Here is a 19,273-nt window from a genome sequence, read left to right on the forward strand (position 1 = left end):
TGTTTTTCTTCACTTTCTTTTTTTTATGTGGGGTGGGAGAGGAGAGATAAAAAGAGGGTGCAAGGGGGGAATGCACCATTATTATCACTATTATTGTTATCATTGTTCTTTACTATCCTCATGCATCATCATCATTTGCGATGTGTCATCTCGCAAGCTGCGTGGTTAAGGAATGACAGAGAAAAGAGTGAAGGAAATAATAAAATAAAAAATTAATTATACCGACAATAAAGGAAGAAAAGGCTTCATTCCTTTTTTTTCCTTTGTGTGGTTCGCTCTCTCTCTTTCTCTCTTCTCCTCTTTTTGATTTTTCCTTTTACGTTCTTCGTACGGGCGTGTGATAGAGACGAAAAAGTAAATGGGTGAGAAAAAACAAATAAATAAAACACAAATAACAATAATAATAATAATATTAATACAATACACAGTAATACTAATATTGGTAGTTGCAGAGGGTACACCGAGAGAGAGAGAGAAGAAAAAAAAAGAAGAGACACAGACAAACAGGATAAAATGAATGAAGTAATTTGTGAAGAGGAGGTAATAGCAACAGCGACTGTAAGAACAACAACAATTATATTTACAGTTATCATACAGTGGAACAGGGCCTTCATTAGTAGCACGTTCTCTTCTCTGTCGACTCGCTGCTTGTTTGTTCCGTTTCCCTCTCTTTATACCTTTATCATCGTCACTGTTAGCGAGAGTCAAGGGAAAGGAAAAGGAAAGAAAGAACAAAAAAGAGCATGCGGTTAAGAGGAAACAGAAAGTCATCGGGGCCAAAACTGTTGGAGTGAAAAACGAAGACAATGGAAGATACAAGGCAGAAACGTTGTCATGCATTTGAACTACTACCATTCGCCTTTTTTGTTGGCTCTGGCTGTTTTTTAAGATTTGTTTTTTTTTCATTTTTCATCATCTTTTTCAGTATGACATTCCAGCTTAATTGTATTACGCTCGGTAATGCGCATTATGCGGCAAGCTAACAACAATAATAACAGAAGAAAAAAGTGGGGGGGGGCGGAGCGTGAAGCATATTTGCTCGGGAGTGTCATTGGGCCCCCGACAAACCCAATGTTCCTACCTTTCATTTTTCTCCAGTGATTTGTGAGTCTCGTTGGAAGTACTTCCATATGAGTGTGCGTGGATGGGAACTCACCTCTTCTCTTTTGTTCCTCATCTTACTTCTTCCTTTCTTCCTTCCTTTTCTCCCATTATATGAACCCCTTCCACGGCTAATGCCCTCCGTTGAGGAGAGTGACGGGGCGGTGGGTGAGTTGGGAGCTTTCTTCAGAGTTTAGTACTACTGTACAGTCGCGCGGTAACATATCCCTTTCTTTCCTCCCTGTTTTAGGCTTATTGTTTGCCTCGCCGTCTTCTTTCTGTTAACCCACCGTCGTGATTGTTTCTATCCCTTTTTCCTTTTTTCTTCTTCTTTTCTCCCAGGTTTCCTTTCCTTTCCTTTTTCTCACTCGTAGCTCTGGTGGCGAAGCAACGGAGAGGGAGAGGTACTATTTGTGTGTGTGTTTTAGAGGAGAGGAGAAAAGAGGGAAGATGTCAGGTTGCGACGGGACGGAGGGCCGCTTTGGTCGAATTTCCTCGTGGGAGCCGAGCACGCCACCCGATGTTGTCACCGACTCCGTTGAGGACGCCTTCGAAGAGGTCGCACCTTCGGTGAATGGACCACTCATCGCACGCCTTATTCCGATACGCGACGGCTCCACTGCTTCACTGCGGGTACCAATGCCAATACTTGAGATATACAGAGATTCAGGCACTATCACAATGGGCCGCTCAAGGGAACTGCCTGTTGAGTGCCGCGTAGATGTGGCACGTGTATCAACTCAGCATTGTGAGTTGCGTGTTAATGCTGTCACTCGGCAGGTGACTGTGCGAGACATATCGTTAAATGGAACATTCGTAAATGGGAAGCGGTTAGAGAAAGGTGTTGACGTGGAGCTGCAGTCTGGCGACCAAATTTCCTTCGTGAAATCCCTTCCCACTGGTACCACTGCAACGTCAACTCCGGCACAGACCTCGTCATCTGAGTCTGCAAATGTGAGCAGTGGTGGTGGAAACGGTGCAGAATACGTGTTTCAGAGGGTGTCCAGCACACAAAGTGTTTCGCAAATGGTAGAGGAGCTTACGTGCTCCGTGTGCAAACATCTCTACCATCGGCCCTGCAGTGCATTGCCTTGCATGCATGTGTTTTGTGCTTCGTGTTTGAGCAAGTGGTTAGCGTGCGGTAACGTCACGTGTATGGAGTGCCGTGCGGAGCTGTCAGAGGTTCGCCCAACGCATAAGCTACAGAACTGTGTAGAGCAACTCTTGAAACTCAACCCGGGGCTCTGTCGTAGCGCCGAGGAACTGGCGGAGTGTGGGTTCAACGACGATATTCCCCCCGAGGGAAGAAAGTTACTGAAGCGGACACGCAGGGTTCGGGATGATGACGGTGATGACTACTCCGATACGGGGAGTGATCTCGATGATGATGATGATGATTTCGGTAGTGAATTCAATACAAGCAGTGGGGGTGATGGCGTTAATGCAACTCATGTTCCTCAACTGTACCAAGGCCAAACGCATGGTCATGCGCCAGCAACTGGGTCTTGCAAGCACTGTGAAGCTCCTTCTGCGGTGGACGGTTTCCGTTGCCCTGCGAGGGGGATGCACCAGTCTTGTGCACGGTGTCGTCGGTTATTCCCCATGCGTCCACTTTGCACTCGGCCGCAACGGTGCCATCTCTGCAGCACCCCGTATTGTAATTTGTACTACAAGGATGAGGGTGGTTGTCCAGTTGGCGCTGACGGGGGCCTTACCATCGTTTCGCAGTACCGTGCGCCGCAAGCCCTTCCACCAAACCTGTTTGGTGGCAACAAGGTGGAACAAAACATTGTTTCAAGTTATTTGATGGTCAAACACGTGGTGGTTGAGGATGTTTGGGGAGAATGCCTCCAGAAGTTGAGTGGTCGTGAATGGGTGCCTGATATTACTTGTGTAAATGGGCCCGTGACAGCAGATTCTGCTCTGTGTGAAGGCTGCATGGACATCCTCTTTGCCGCATTGTTGTTTCATTACCGTCGCTGCATACCTCGTGCTGAGTTACCATATTCTGTGACGGACAGACCGAACTGTTGGTACGGCCTGAACTGCCGCACACAGTTTCACAACATGCAGCACGCAAACAAATATAACCACGCGTGCTACCAAGAAAAGCGGAAAGAGTAGACTCTATGGGGAGTGTTGGTCTCGCTGAATGAATGTAAAGGCGTCCTTACGAGTATTTCGAGCGATTGTATTGTGTTTTGTGCCGTGGCATGTGTGCGGTGTTTGTGTCGTTGCGATGTTGGACTCGTACTGCACCTCCTAGTTGGCTTTCTTGCTTTTGCTTCCTTAACTCGACCGTGAGATGATGGAAGTAAGGGGTGGAGGAAGGGCATAAAAGAAGGCTATCTGTGCGTAGAAAATATTTTCTGTGTTAAGTTTCAGTATCGAACACTTGTGTAACGTACCAACTGATTACAACCACACGGGTACGTACGTTGCGACTGTGCGGGCCGCGTAGAAATAAGGGTGAGATTGGATTCTAACATGAAGTCCCCTCCCCTCTCCACTACAATTCTCTGTTCCCGTCTTCACCGCTTACTTCTACTTGTCACCACATCTCTTTTATGTGCCCGGTGTTGCGAGAGGAACAGTAGTGAGAGTCCAAGGACCAGTTTGTTACGCGTCACAGCACAGATAGGGAAGGGCATAAACCTAAAAGCTGCTGCGTCTGACGGCGACGAGCAGGCGAAACAATGAGCAGTCATTTCTCCGGTAGGGAGGAGGCGGTGCATCGTTCCAGTTTGTCATATCTTCTTTCACCTAACCGACCGCGTTCTGCTGGGGAACAGAGATTTATTCGGCATGCAGTGTTTCGTGCCACAGCATTCATTGGGTTTATTTTCTACTTCATTTATTGCAACCCAGAGTACAGTTATACGTATTCGTACCTCCAGAAGGAGTACGGTCTCGGCCTTGGTGAACCGTGGCTTCCAAAGTTATTGAAGCTACAAAAGAGACCACCAGTGGAGTGAATGACCTGAATTTTGTCGTCTGCTGCGCTACGAAAGGGTGAGGAGAGTTCTGTGGAGATCAAAAACCGGAGGTGATCATCTTATTTATTGGGGACGTGCGGGAGACAGGTAAGTGGACGGACGATTTATTTCGGTCCTTAGTTAAGGTATGCCATTACTTCTTCAGTAGCCGTGCTCATTGCGGCACTTCCATCCTGACGTCACAAAGGTTCACGTCATGTGCTTTGTGGCTTCCGCGCTCCGCGTTAATGGCAGCCTGGAAGCATGTTGAAAGGAGAGCATAAACGACGAATGCCATACCGTTAACGAATTTAAAATCTTTATACAGAGGCGACAACCCACTTGTCCATCTCTTTTCATAAGGAAAAATTTGATCGTGCCCGCATGCTGTATCTACGTAGCTGTTTTTTTTATATTTTTTCTTTGTTGCTCATTGCCAAGGCGTGCAGCGGCGAGTTCAGGGATCTCAATGGCAACTGTAAAACCGTTAAAGCGGTTAACGGCGTTCATCGGGCCGGAAATTGTCTCTTCTTTTCACCAGCTGGCGGATTTACGGCTTATATTACATGATCTGTAGTCAAGAGTTTTTGTTTACCTTTCGTATACGGAGCCGTATTACCGGATGAGTGAAATCATCCCATCGCGCAGCTGTCGTGGCGCCTCATAACTGCCGTCAAGTGGCTCGGTGGTTGCCACGCTATCAATTCTTTACATACGTCAAATGGTTGGTGTAACTGGTGACGGCGCTGGTGCAATTGTTCATATCGTTTACGGTACCGTAGGTGATAATGTGTTTGATTGTTTCATCTTATTTTCCAGCTTGTTTTTAGTCTGAATTCCTCTAAATCGCACCATCCTCACCCCTTTTTCCTTCTTGAATGTCCCACAACATTCCCTTGATCATACGTGAGAAGTGTAGGCTAGGACGAATTTGACAACACCTCAATAAACAAAAATAATAGCTAGCCGCTGTAGGCTGCGAGAGAAAAATATATACATATATATATATTTCCCTTCTCCGTAACAATAAAAGCCGAAAGGCTGGACAGAGAGTTGAAGCGGTGAGCGGAAGATGTTCAGTGAACCTGTGTATCTGACGATAGGTGATGAGTATGAAAAGCGCGCAGTAAAGCCCTCGAAGAGCAGAGGCCGCAACTTTATTGTGCCCGTCAAGCGCTCACCACACATCACCGACGCAGTGTTCCAAAAATCATTTATTTCCCTTGCTGTCGGTGATGAGTACTTGCCACCTCCACCCGGTGGTACGTTCCGCCAACCGGCTGAGAAAAAGCCAGGGGAGCCACAACCCCTCCCGTTTAAGCCGCCAAGCCGCCCACACAAATCATGCGGCAGTGGCTCGTATTACGGCACCTTCAACGAGAAGAACCCACCAAAGCACGAGCCGGAAACGACGATCGCTGAAGTAAAGAAATCCGGAGCCAACGCTCCTGCTGGTACAGTCCGTAAACCCAACCTCTACACAAACCCGGGTAAGAAAGGGACCTACGGGTACACTGGCCTAACCCTTGGAAGGGCTGGTGAGGTGCAGTACATATCAGATCCAGTCGGTTGCTGCAGTGGGCAACGTACTCACAGCCCACGCACACAAGCACCGTTCAGTGCGGCAGTGAAGTGTGGTGGTTGTTTTGATGAGGGGCCACATGGTTTTAGCACGGTGTACGGCATGAACAAACCGTTGCCTATGAGGAAGGTACCTCCGCAGCGTGTATTGCCCCCAATGAAGCCATGGAGACCCGCCGGCGCACTTGTGAGGGAAATCACCCGCCACCCGGAGTATCAAGAGGACCCCTACGATCTAAAGGAAAAGCGACTTCGCGAAGAGCGGTTGAAGGAACAGAGTCATAAGCCGTGGTTCCCCTGCGGCACCGATGCGTATCGCCACATTTACACTTATCCTGTGCCGTATAACCCTCCCCCAGTGGTGTAGTGTCTAGAGGGGTTATGTAACGGTTGGGGTGTGGTGATGACGTAAGCGGTTGGATGAGCACAAACTTCTGATGTGTTTAAACTCTGCACACCATTCTCAGCGTTTGTTACGCGAGGAAGGGGGCGCCTCGATGCCGCTTACGTGGGTGGGTTTGTGGGAGGTTATGACTATGCAATGTTGGATTAAATATGTATATTTTTCTATTTCAAGGGGTTTAGATTGCTGATTCAATAGTTAGAAGGCGAGCATGTATCGCGTTTGTTGGGTATACCGTTCCTCCTCCCCATCTCAACACATACTGTCTCCGTTAGATGAAGTGAGGTAACATCGGCCCTGTGGTGCGAGGGGGAACATGATTAGGTTTACTGGTTCGACTCTGTGCATATGTGTCCACTGCAGGGTCCGGTCTGTACTGTTCATACAAATATATGTAAGACCTCATTCACTTTTTTTCGGTTAGTTAATTACTCCTTTCTTCCATCTGATTTTTTTCCTGTTTGTTTCCCCGAAATTTCTCGATATCTGACTTTTATGTATTTGAGCGCCTGCGTATGTATGTGGTTGCAATGGAAAGGGTTCGGGCTGTGCTTTCTTCCGCTCTTTCCTCCCGTGTTTTCCTGATTTAACCGCAAAACTGTCGATTTGCCTCATAGGCCGCAAAAGGGAAGTGTGACCGGCCGGAGGAAAGTGCGGAAGAAAGGAAAGAAAGGCTTAAAGTGATTACTGAAAATGCGGGGAAGCGGAAGAAGGATAATAGTAATAGACGCGTATGAAAGTATGTGAGTGAGTATGTGAGTGTGTGTGTGTGTGTGCTTGTGGGGGGACGGTTTGCGGCTCTTATGTGAGGACTGGTGCACATCTTTCACTCTACCCTCTTTCACATGCAACTGCGTGGGAAACCCCTTGAAGTAAAAAAGAGAAGGAACATTTTCATATGGAATATGAAGGTTTGAAAACTCTGCGAATGGTGGAACCAATAATACGCCGGGATACACAACCAGCGTGTTAAGGAATGAGAGAATACAAACCGAAAGATTGGGGTAAAACTCAGAGGAAGTACGTGGGTAAACTGGTTGAGATGCGCGAGTGAGCTAAGCAACAAACAGAAAGAAGTCACATGGAAAATTATCCCGCTGTGTGTATGTGTGTATGTGTGTGTGTTTATTCCTCCCTTATATGTGCCGTGCCCACAATATCACTGATGTACATAACCAAGGGATCTCACTATCTCAAGGGTTTGAAAAGAAAAAAAGACAAAAAAATATGGATGAAGAAGCAGAAAAGAACGAGCTTACTTGTAAAAGCATCTCCCCCCCTTTTTTGTTAAACCATTAAAAAAAAACCTCCGTTAGTACTATGTCAACTGTTGACAAGGTTAACGTCGCCGTCTATGGAGGTGACAATAACGGATACGATGAACCGCCGAAATATCTGAAGAAAAGGAGGGAAAAGGAAAGGGGATTGAGGCGCTCGGGAGAGTAATGAAAGGAGTTTATTTCTTTGTTCCGTATTGTTTCAGCGATGAAACTCCTCACAATATCCGGCCCGCCAATGTTGCTGTTGCCCTTCGTGATTTGCCCCTGTATGAGGAGGAGGGAAAGGGGGTTGCTGTTTCTTTATTATTTTTTTTTTGCTGTTGTTGTTTTCTTTTTCATTATTGTTTAACAAAGAAGTACGATAAGAGGAACATTAAGTGTTGAGAGGCAAGGAGAAGCAAACAAACAGAGTTATAACGTATGCCCTTCAGCAAAGCATGGCGGAGTGCCGTTTATCCTGATTTTAGGGAGCAGGGCGCGTATATTAACTACAAGGCAACGAAAGATACTTTGCATCGCATGAAGGAAGATATCGCGAACCCTGCAACGCCAGATGAATTGTACAATTCGCTGCTCATGCAAAAGGCAACTGTGTATAAGTGGTGTGAAAACAAGGTGAAGGAATTGCAAATGATGGCAGAAGCCCTCATGAAGGCATCGGATTACCTCTCAGAAGAAGAGACACCTACTAATATGAGTATGGTATTCAGTATGGTGGGGAGTAGTGAAGCGAAGTATCTTCCACCCAGTGATGCGAGGCGCGTGGCAGATGCAATCACGTATGAACTACTGCGTTTTGTTGAATGCCGTAATCTGAACACAGACACAATTGAGCACATTATTGCGCGTATGTATCGCTACGCCGTGCTCGGACCCACCGGCGATCGGTGGAAGAATATTAACAAGGAATATGACTATCATGCGCTCTCCATTGACGAGATATTTTTTATGCTCTCAAAGGTGTACGAGCACGTAAATGAGGTAGAGAGCATGCGGCGTGACGGTCGGTCAAGCATACCTTGTGGTACCGTTGGTTCTCAGGTGTTTGATCGTCGCTCTGTGAAGTACTGGGTTCACATGCAGGACCTACCATTTGTCATTGCCCGGATTATTCCGCATCTTCCTCTCAGTACCTTTCAAGACACCTACGCTATGAGTAAGGAGCGTGGTGTCCCGTTTACTTTGGGCTCCCCAATTAGCAGCGTGTATTATGACAATGACAAGTTCCTTCTTTATCATCGCCGTCTTGAACGACTTGACGGCGCTACACTCATACGCATGCGATGGTACGGCCGTCCTCTCGATAGTGATTGGAACAAGTTGGAGTCAAAGGACAGCGTTTTCATGGAGATAAAAGTGCACCACGAGGCATGGAGTGGGGAGCGCAGCAACAAACGACGTTTTGCCTTAAAGGAGAAGGACGTGGATGCATATATTCGCGGTGATTTAAGCTTAAAGCCAGCACTAGAGAAGCTGCGCTCGAAGAACGCATCCGAGGCAGAACAAGAGAAGTTTATGTCGCTTGCTACGGAGATCCTCACGAAGATACACGCTTATGACCTCAAACCAGTGCTGCGGACGCAGTGCCAGCGTGCAGCCTTTCAGTGTGGACTCGACCAGTCTATTCGCATTAGTATTGACACGGATCTGAGGGTCGTCGCAGAGGATTTCGGTCTGAGTCACCATTGGCGTTACAATGGTGCGGATGCCCCTCTTTCACACTTCCCCTATGCTGTTGTGGAAGTGAAGCTTCAATGTGCAGAAAACGAGCGTATCGCCCCGTGGATTGAAGAACTGATGAACTGTCGCTACATGGAGAGTGTGCCCAAGTTTAGCAAGTACGCACACGGCATTGCTACGCTTTATGGTCACACGCCATTTATCAAGATGGTTCCCTACTGGATGCCCCAGCTTGATATTGACATTCGCGCTTCCACAAAACCTGAATACAACCAGTGGGATCCTACCATTGGAATCGCATCTGGTTGCTGGGAGCGCACTACAGATCGGGTTATATTTGGAACAGGTCACGCCCAAACCCAGACAGTTGGTGCTTCGGAGGCACGGTTCCTTCCGCGTACCGATTGTTTGCGCACATATCAAAGGGTGCTGAAAGCCATCAAGCGTGGTGCGCATATGAACAGCGTCGCACCAACGATGTCACCCACTGATAGGCCGCCTTCAGACGAAAAGAAACTGACAGAGCAGCAAGAGCTTGCACCTGTTGTGCAATATGATACAGACAGGCGGCACAAGGCCTATACGGCATTCCACCTGTATCCTTACTGTGAAGACGGTGTAGAGTCGCTATGCTTTACGTCGACAGGTGGAAAACACGTTGCGGCGGAAGTGTTTTCTGGGCTTATTCCGTGGCAGACAGGTAAGCGCATCCGTGTTCCCCAAAAATATGATCCAAAAACCTTATTAACATCTGAGCGCTTCATGGTAAAGTGGGCCGAACAGGCGACGCGCGTAGGAGTTGTTGGTCTTGCTGTCATCCGTTTCGGAAATAGTATGAGTCTGCCGAATGACATGGTTGCGGTGCACTCATTCTGGCGTGCAAACTTTCACATCGTGTTGGGTTCTTTGATGGTTGTGGTCGCGGAGTGCGTTTTGGTGTACGCGTACGTTACATTTAAGAGTCGATCACGTCGAGTCTACGCGCGAAGGAAGATCCGTTACGACGATCGGCGTGGCCCTGTAGCGTTAACATTTGTGATATTAGCCGTTATTCTTATAACTGTTATGATGCACGTTATGGTCCGGTACGGGCCTATGCTCACCGGAAGCGACACCTTCTGAGACTGAGGGAGGGGCAGGAAATATGTTGGCTTTCACGGAAAAGAACGTGTACATGTTGGTTGATTGTCAGTAATGTGCTGATGTTCTGCTATGTTTAACGTCCAGTCATATCGCTTCATCGTTCTGTTTAAAATTTCTCCACATTTCTTCACTAGAGGGAAGAGTGAACGGAACTGGGGTATTCGTTGACACTACTACTTTGGTTGTCGGTAGCCGCAATACCACCGTTTGCTTGTGCATGTACACCTAGGGTGTGGTGGAGGGGTGCTTTTGGGGAGATTGCAAATCTTCTGCTGACGGTTTTCTCCAAAATAAAAAAAATGATACACGGGCTGTTCTGATCACGTGAAGGGAAAGGAATGAGGAAAGGGGATGCATGCTTAGTCAACCCCACCCATTGCGTTTCATTGCAAGGGGGGTGTCTATCCTCTTGAACTACTTTTCGTTGCCGCGTTCAACCAGGTGTGATGCAATTCACTACTTACTTTACACGTGCCAACTTTAGGATACTGTGCCCTTCTAACGTGTTTTTTTTGTATCTTCTCCCTTTCCTTTATTACTCAATGGACATTGATAACAGTAGAATTACGTACTAATATATAGGAGGGAGGAAGAGGTGCCAACATCGTAGGGTGACCATAGTTTATTTTTCTCAACGGTTCTCTCTTTGCCAAGTATACGATCCCGGAGGGAAAGGGAGGGAAGGGGATTGCGAACAATTGAATATACGTAGAGACAGATTGTATCAGCGTGTTATCTCAAACTCCATCAGTATACGGAGGACTGAAAGAGTGTACTAAGTTTGTTAACAACACTCAGTTAAGACTACGATGATTCGTTTCAGTTGGGTTCGCTTGTGTTCGAGCGCTATGGCAGCGGCAGCCGCGTCACCGGACGTTCAGGCGATAACGAGGGCTCAGGCCATGCAGCTCGATGACCTTTCCCCACGGAAGATCGCTTCGATATTAGATTCTTACATTGTAGGACAGGCAGAAGGGAAGCGAGCGGTGGCCATTTCACTTCGGAACCGCTGGCGCCGCCGTCAGATTGAGGACGAGGGATTGCGCCGTGATATTCTTCCGAAAAATATCCTGCTCGTTGGTCCTACCGGGGTTGGGAAGACAGAAATATCGCGTCGAATGGCGAAACTCACTGAGGCACCGTTTGTTAAAGTTGAGGCAACAAAGTACACCGAGGTTGGTTTTAAGGGGAAAGATGTGGAGAGCATCATTGAAGACTTATACAGTAACGCCAAAACAAAGGCTAAGCGCCGACTGGAAATCGAACGCGAGAAGGAGGCCCACGAACTGGCACTTGAGATAGTTTTCAATGGTTGGCATTCTTGTCGTTCAGCATCAGGCTCATTTGGTTCCTCAACCCGCAACAGTGGCAGCGGCGATAGCAGCGCAGAGGAAGATAAGAATTCGTCGTCAAGGGATAATGTTACGTTTGAGGAGTTTAAGGAGAAGTACAAGACTCAGTTTAAAGATGACATGGTTGTGATAGACGTCACACAACAACCAAAAGGGAATACAAAGCCAAATGCCAGTATTAACAGCGTCGAGATGTTGTCAGTTGGGATCCTCCTTGGCTTAGGCTCTGAATCACGTGGGGTGAAGACGCGTGTGACGAAGCGTGTGGAGGAGGCGTTGCCGCTCGCGACGCAAGAGGCGCTAAGTCGTCTTGTGGACGAAACTCAAATCAGTGCACTTGCCCGCACACTGGCTGAACAGGATGGTGTGGTGTTCATTGATGAAATTGACAAGGTTGTGACGGAGCCGGCGAGCGCCAACGCTGACGTGAGCTCCACGGGAGTACAGCAGGATCTACTTCCGCTTATCGAAGGGTCTAATGTCACCTTAAAGGACGGATCGCAGATAAGCACGGACAACATTCTTTTTATTTGTTCTGGTGCCTTTCACACTGTGAAAACCTCTGATATGATAGCGGAGTTGCAGGGCCGGCTGCCGGTCCGCGTGGAGATGCACGCGCTGAAGGAGGAGGATATCCGACGCATTCTCTGTGAACCTAAGTTTAACCTCTTACTTCAGCAAAAAGCGCTGATGAAGACAGAAAACATAGATCTTGAGTTCACACCTGACGCTGTCGACGAGTTGGCACGGGTCACCACAAAGGTGAATGCGAACGCTCAAAACATTGGGGCGAGGCGACTTCATACTGTTGTGGAGCGAGTAATGGATGAGTACAGTTTCAATTGCCAAGATTACGAAGGCAAAAAGGTCGTCATCGACGCTGAAGTTGTGCGGAAGGCTACAGGGTCACTGATGAATAACATTGACTTAGCAAAGTACATTCTCTGAGCAAACAAAACTAACATGGGTTGCGTCTATTTTACCCGCTAACTGTGCATCAGGCTAAACAAACGGTCCGGTGCGTCGCTCTATTGGCTGCTGTCGCGTCTAGTTGTCGTTGCATTTCCCCCCTGATTGCCGAGACACCTCACCTATATTTTTATTTATCTAGTGTTCACTTTCGTGTGCAAATATGGGGATGCACCCTGCGAACATGCCGAATACTGCATTTGTTTTTCGCAGCGCCGAATCTGTTTTCTGTGTGTTGGAGCCCCTCCTTAATAAAACTTCTTTGCTCTTTCTTGTGTGACTCTTAAATGGCATGGAAACGTAATTTTTATTATTAGTGGTATCATCTTCCTTCAACTTCCTGTTGTTTGAACCCTTTCTTTCGTACCCGGATTTGTTCAAGTAAGCAACAGCGGCAGTGACAGAATTCAGTCGGTAAGTTTCTGCTGAAAAAGTTGTTTTGTCATTGTAGTATTGCTCTACTGGCGTTGGGTGGTAATGTTGTCATCTTCGTCGCCGGTTTTGGTTTCTGAGCAGACATGCGATAAGGTCGACTATGGCATGGAACTAATGCCTGGTAAGAGATTAAATACTCCTGTGGAAACACCAGTGATTATTTGTCCACTGTACAACCTTGGAAACACATGCTATTTTAATGCCGGTGTTCAGTTGCTTGTAAACTGCCCTCAATTTGTGTACTGCCTCCGTGACTCGCTGTTTCGCCACCCGGAGCATCACCGCTACGCTGAACGCGTAAGCCGTTCGTGCGGTAAGGCAGCACTGGAGTTATTTGAGGCCTTTACTCAATTGGTCAATGATATGGAGTTCACTCAACTTGAACCTGATTGCGCAATCTCGCCACTGAGGGCGTTGGAATGCCTTTCCGCTGTTCATCCGTTGTTTGAGGGCCGCGAACAGCAGGACTGTCCTGAAATGGTGAACGCGGTGATTGCTAACGTGGCGGAGGTGGGGCGGCAAGAAATCGAATTGGACAACTTGCTGAAGTCCTTTGAAGGGGATTATCTGTACTTGGAAAAGGCAATGGGGTGTCGGCGAGGTGACACATCGTTTGTGCCCATGCGGTGCACGAGGCAACGGATGGAGTTCGATGAGATAAGTTTGCAGTCTGGTTCTTTATATGGAAGTGACCAAATGAATCGAAATGGGGCAGCATCTGCCAACCATGAACAGAATGAAAATGGTTCTGAGAACAACCATTTTACAACCTCTGCTCAAACGCACAACGCACCCCAGTTTCCAGTGTTTCCGGGAAGTTGGTGGAACTTCAATACAATGAGAATCAACCAATTTGTAAACCGTGAGAATAGGTTGCTTCAGCTTCAGGAAGACTCCAAGAATGGAAAGCTTCCCCAAAGCACGTTTCGACCACCCAAAATATTTTACAACAGTGTGACTGATGGTTTTACCGGTCAAATACTCTCCGAAATACGGTGCCACACTTGCCAAAGAAGCTCTCGTATTGTGGAGAGTTTTTCTTCGCTGACAATTGGAATCCCATCCCCCCGGCAGAGGCTCCAATATGCTAAAAAGCATCCGGAGGTTCAGCGCGTCAAACAGGATGGGACACCTCAGAACCTCGCACGGTCGCTTTATTGGCGTAGTGTTTTCTCGTGGTTCTATGCTGCGACACGGTGGATTGTTGGTCTGTTTACGGGCTTTTCGAGACGAGGAAATTGCCCTGTGACGTTGCAGGAGTGCCTCGACATCCATTTTGAGCCGGTGGAACTGAAGGGTAGCAACATGTATCATTGCAGCACATGCAATGCCAAACGGGAGGCAACTAAGCAGGAGACTCTCCTCACAATGCCCGAGTACCTACTGTTACATATGAAACGCTTCGAACAGGGGAAGTGTTTCAATACCAAGAAAACAGATGAAGTCATCTTCCCCATGTCGTGGGATGTAGGCGCTGCTCAAAGTACAGACGTGCTGCGGTTGCGTAACTATTTGGACTCGAATGTTTTAGCGTTTAATTACCCACTCTCAACATTCCACGGAACGACTAGTGCAGGTGATAGCACACCTATGGAAAACTCAACGTCTGTCACAACCCCCCTAACAGCTACTAACGACCACCAGAAGTTTGCCGCAGCCAGTTCGTCTCCTTTGCAAAGTATGCAAACAAGGGAAAACCCGGATATTGAGGCCCCAATCGATACCTACACCTTAGAAGCCGTCGTTAACCATCACGGAACTATTGCTCGTGGCCACTACACAACCTTCGCGCGTAAGAAGACTGCGTCGAAAGACGTGTGGGTTTACCTGAACGATGAAGAGTTGAGCACCACTACTGCTGACTCCGTGGCGAATTCGGAGGAGTACCTACTTCTATATAAGAAGCAATCTCTCTTCCCTCGCTCCGAGGCGTTCGAGAAACTTCGCACGAAGGCACGAGAGCTGTTGGCGAAACCACTGTCATCGCGTATGGGCTTGGATGCCGCTGGCGTAGACAAGAGTAGCAGGAATCCGAATAGCAACACCAACCTTTCCATATCTGGGGGCGGAGACGGTTGTCATGATGTGGTTTACATTTCCCGACCGTGGCTGCAGCGTATGACTTTTATGGAGGAGCCGGGTCCTATCCTCAACCGCCTTTCCTATCGCGCCGCCACGCAAGAAACAGGGGAGTCCTCGTCGGCACATGGTACGCAAAGTTCACCAAAACAAAATCTGGGGGAGCCAACTTCTGCAAAGGGGCCACCTTACGAGAAAAGCCTCCCCGTCGAGTGGTTCTATGTATCCCTTCTGCAACAGGAATATGACGCATTTTACGACATGTATGGTGGAAACCAGGCGGTGACTCAGAGTGAATACAATTTAATGATGAGTGAACAAGACGCACTCGTATGACTCAATCTTGGGTGTGATGGAGGCCTCAAAGAGAATGGACAACGGGTTCGTTACTGAACCCACCGAGGATATTATTGCCACTATTTATATGGAAGTGAGGAGTGTGCAGGCACAATCGGTACGTAGGAAACTGAACCCGATGGCATCTGTATATGGATGGAGAGGAACTAGGAGAAAGCGAAAAGAGCTAGTGGGGTTTCCTCTCCTCTAGAATAAGAGTTGGGTGGTGATGACTACTTACCTCCCTGATTGTTGTCTTCATTTGTTCCACCCGGTCTCACCACGTTGCCAGCGCGGCGACCCCACCTCGTCCCGCCTCCCTCTCCTTCTCTTTTCATAGGATCGTTACTCACGGTAGCGGAGGCGAAGTGTACACGACTTGCTCCGCGCGTTTATATCCTTTTTTTTTTCTCTGTATTTGTATAACTGTCTGAACAATGGGAAGGAGAGGAGGGTGTCACTATCTGTTTGCTGGTGTAGGGGTGAGGAGAGCTGGCGAACTGCAGATGATGGTGGGCGAGCGGTAACCGATACGGGGGGGGGGGCACTGTTTAAGTGCCACTGCGTGATATTGCTCAGCGAAAAAAAAAGTATAGAGATCAAAAAGGGGCTAAGATATAATCATGTGGAGGGGGGCTGGGGAGAAGCAGCAAAGGGAGGGAGGAGAATATAAGAAAATGGAACCGTGCTTTTGCAAAGAGGCAATTAGTATCTGTTCGTGGTCATATCAATCCAGCCGACGTCAGACGGTAACGATTGTTGCTCATTTCCTTCACTCTTTGTCTAATCAATTCACATGCGAGTGGGCAAAATGCACCGGACGCAGGTTTATCAGTGGTTACACTTCGTCACTGACTCTACCGCCTCGGCATTCAATCACTTCATTTTTCTCAATGGCGTGGTCCGGTGCGTCCGAATTGTGGAAAAGGGGAAAACGATCCAGTGGCTGTGCAGAGGATGTTATTGCAAGGCAAGCGTTTCCTTCTTACCAAGAAAAGGATTAAAATAAGACAAGGAGCCCTTAACGGGCGCTGTGGTGGATACTTGGTTCTTGTTGTTGTTTTGCGTTTCTTTTTACCTGTATGGTGTTGCTTCACATCAATTTATTTTGCTTTTCTTCACATTTTTTTCCCTTCCTATTGTTATCAATAAGGCTGGGGAACGGTGAGTTGTTTTGAGGAAGGGGTAGGTCACTGACAGAGACACTCTAACCACGGTTCTGTTACTGGAGAGCGCAGGTGAGGGATCATGAACAGGCATGCATTTGTGGAAATGACGCCATTGCGGCCCGAACCCACGGACGGGAGTCCAACTCGCGGGTCGCAGCCGGCGGCAGTCGGGCAGCCACAATTCTTTTCGAGGCGTGATGATATGTCGTATATTTGGGGAACGGGGATAGCAGTGGAGGTATTTCGAGCAGAGTTTCAGCGTTTCCTTGAAACTTTTGAAATGCCACAGGATGTAGGCGCTGCTCCGGGTGCTGATGCCGGGGCGCACCGCGGTGGAACCAGGAATTTTTTTCTTCAGGAGCTCCTCCGCCTTCGATTGCAGAGGCGGAGTTTGTTTGAAATGGATCTTCAGCTATTTTGCCGTGCAGCCCCACGACTTTACCAACAGCTCATAGCACATCCCGTTGAGTGTCTCCAAATGATGGAGAGCGTTGCTGAGGAGGTTAGCGAGCGCCTCGTGGCCGCTGCAGGAACGCATCCCTCAATGCCCGGTGAAGATGAGTTTATACTTCGCATCGCCCCCAGGAACCATCCCGAAATTACGACTCTCCGTGGTTTGTCCACGCGGCAACTGGAGCAGCTAGTGTCCCTTCAGGGCATGGTGGTGCGTGTATCGAAGATTATTCCAGAAATACGCGTGGCACTCTTCCAGTGCTGGAGCTGCAATCACACTCGGCATAGTGTGGTGGATCGCGGTCGAATCTTCGAACCCACGCGCTGCGACAGTTGCGGCAAACAATATTCCTATAGAATCAATCATAACCTCTCAGTATTTGAAGATAAACAGTTAGTACGGCTTCAGGAGGCGCCTGAGCACCTCGCGGATGGTGATACACCGGTCACAATGTCCGTTGTAGTGTACGGTGATTTCGTTGACTCCATTGTTCCTGGTGACCGTGTTGTGGTGACGGGTATATATCGTGCATGGCCCGTTCGTCTCAACTCGAACACACGAATTATCCGGAGCATCTTTTCTACACACGTCGACGCCGTGCACATTGAACACCGCAGAGCTGGGCGGAATGCCTGGGCTGACCAGCAGAGACAATCGGCGGGAGAGGACGAAGGGTTGCCTGAAGATCCTGCAGTGGTGGCACGGCACAACATGTTTCGGCATATTGCGGCTCGGCCAGATATTTATGATGTCATATTGAATAGCTTTGCCCGCACAATCTGGGGCAACGAAGATGTGAAGCGTGGCATCCTTCTGCAACTATTCGGTGGGACACGCAAAGAGCTCAAATGCGGTAGCTTCCGTTCTGAGATAAACATTATTCTGTGCGGAGACCCGGGCGTTGCGAAGTCCCAGTTGCTAACCCAGGTACATGAAATTGCTCCACGCGGAGTATACACCTCGGGCAAGGGTAGCAGTAGCGCCGGTCTCACTGCCTTCGTAGTTCAGAATAATGAGACGGGGGAGTTGGTGCTTGAGCCTGGTGCTCTTGTGTTGTCCGACCGCGGTCTGTGTTGTATTGATGAATTTGACAAGATGAACGAGGCTACGCGCTCCGTGTTGCACGAGGTGATGGAGCAGCAGACACTTTCGATAGCGAAAGCAGGGATTATTGCCCAACTAAACGCCCGCACATCTGTCCTAGCCGCAGCCAATCCTAAGGAGTCGCAGTGGAACGTGAACTTGAACGTAGTGGAGAATCTCCAAATCGAACCGACATTGCTCTCTCGCTTTGACCTTATTTTCCTTCTAATGGACCGGCACGATCCAGCGGAAGACCGGCGGTTGGCCTCACATGTTCTGTCTCTCTTTATGGAGACCGACGAAAGTCGTGCATCAGGGAATGCCGCTGTGCCCACAGATGATGATGATGATGACGTGGATAACGCCAACGGTGGAGGTACGTCTGCGTCGAGGGGTCACTTAGCCACCAGTCGTGCCCCCATTTTACTTCAGCATGATGGTGAAGTGTACTTGGAGGGAACGGAGGAAAAACCGTACATGCCTGCCCGCGTCCTTTCGCAGTACATCGCGTTCGCCCGTGAGAACATCCACCCAAGGCTGACTGGGGCATCGCACAAACAACTTGCCGCTTCATATGTCGAAATGCGGCGTGCTCGTGGGAGTACCCGCACTGTTTCAGCAACCCTTCGCCAGCTCGAGTCCATGATTCGCCTTGCAGAAGCCCGCAGTAAAATGCGGCTTGGCGACACGGTTAGCGTGGAGGACGTGCGTGAGGCTAAGTGGCTTATAAGTGCCGCCCTCAAGGAGGCGGCAACAGACCCAAGAACTGGGCGCATCAACCTTGACGTATTTAACGCACCAGATCCTACGCGACAAACGGTGGAAGGGAGTATGCTCCGCTTGGAGAAACTCATTGAGCAGCGGTACATCTCAGCAGGGCACGCCACAGCAACCGTAAGCGAGTTGCGGCTCGCGTTGAATGAGTCCTTTGGTTCATCAATGCGTCCATTATCAATTGTTCAGTTCATGGAACTGCTTGCCCTGATGGCCGGTGGTGATCACGTGAAATCCTTCACTGCCTCAACTGTAAGTTTCGCCGGTAGGCTTTCGTGATGGTTTGCCACCACTGCTTCCTTGTGTTTTCAGCTTTCACTCAATTGTTGTTGTTGACGGTTACCATAGACTGGTTCAGATTTCTAATAGAGTGTTTGCTTTCGTTGCCATCTTGGTTTTTTTTGTACTAAATACATCATTTTTGTATTTACATACATATTTCCTTAACTGTTATTCGTA

The 19,273-nt window shown here is 48.4% G+C and overlaps 6 protein-coding genes across 6 annotated transcripts; all 6 read left to right on the top strand.

Annotated features, from left to right (window-relative positions):
* Positions 1–1,551: 1,551 nt before the first annotated feature.
* On the top strand, positions 1,552–3,225 carry TEOVI_000620100 (FHA domain containing protein, putative; the record flags this gene model as incomplete). Its single annotated transcript, XM_067220903.1, has 1 exon — positions 1,552–3,225. The coding sequence occupies one exon, from the start codon at positions 1,552–1,554 to the stop codon at positions 3,223–3,225; it is 1,674 nt and encodes a 557-aa protein (XP_067077004.1).
* Positions 3,226–5,148: 1,923 nt separating this feature from the next.
* Positions 5,149–6,024, top strand: TEOVI_000620200 (protein of unknown function (DUF4586), putative; the record flags this gene model as incomplete). The annotated part of the gene is made up of 1 exon (XM_067220904.1): positions 5,149–6,024. The coding sequence occupies one exon, from the start codon at positions 5,149–5,151 to the stop codon at positions 6,022–6,024; it is 876 nt and encodes a 291-aa protein (XP_067077005.1).
* Positions 6,025–7,760: 1,736 nt separating this feature from the next.
* TEOVI_000620300 (catalytic subunit of the vacuolar transporter chaperone 4) lies at positions 7,761–10,142 on the top strand (the record flags this gene model as incomplete). Its single annotated transcript, XM_067220905.1, has 1 exon — positions 7,761–10,142. One exon carries the CDS (start codon positions 7,761–7,763, stop codon positions 10,140–10,142), a length of 2,382 nt encoding a protein of 793 aa, XP_067077006.1.
* An 830-nt stretch (positions 10,143–10,972) lies between these two features.
* TEOVI_000620400 (ATP-dependent protease ATPase subunit HslU2) lies at positions 10,973–12,463 on the top strand (the record flags this gene model as incomplete). Its single annotated transcript, XM_067220906.1, has 1 exon — positions 10,973–12,463. The coding sequence occupies one exon, from the start codon at positions 10,973–10,975 to the stop codon at positions 12,461–12,463; it is 1,491 nt and encodes a 496-aa protein (XP_067077007.1).
* A 498-nt stretch (positions 12,464–12,961) lies between these two features.
* On the top strand, positions 12,962–15,334 carry TEOVI_000620500 (ubiquitin carboxyl-terminal hydrolase, putative; the record flags this gene model as incomplete). The annotated part of the gene is made up of 1 exon (XM_067220907.1): positions 12,962–15,334. The coding sequence occupies one exon, from the start codon at positions 12,962–12,964 to the stop codon at positions 15,332–15,334; it is 2,373 nt and encodes a 790-aa protein (XP_067077008.1).
* A 1,248-nt stretch (positions 15,335–16,582) lies between these two features.
* On the top strand, positions 16,583–19,093 carry TEOVI_000620600 (DNA replication licensing factor MCM4, putative; the record flags this gene model as incomplete). The annotated part of the gene is made up of 1 exon (XM_067220908.1): positions 16,583–19,093. The coding sequence occupies one exon, from the start codon at positions 16,583–16,585 to the stop codon at positions 19,091–19,093; it is 2,511 nt and encodes an 836-aa protein (XP_067077009.1).
* Positions 19,094–19,273: the final 180 nt, after the last annotated feature.

Source organism: Trypanosoma equiperdum (genome assembly GCF_001457755.1).
Source record: "Trypanosoma equiperdum strain OVI genome assembly, contig: ctg_1258, whole genome shotgun sequence".
Classification (NCBI taxonomy): domain Eukaryota; phylum Euglenozoa; class Kinetoplastea; order Trypanosomatida; family Trypanosomatidae; genus Trypanosoma; species Trypanosoma equiperdum.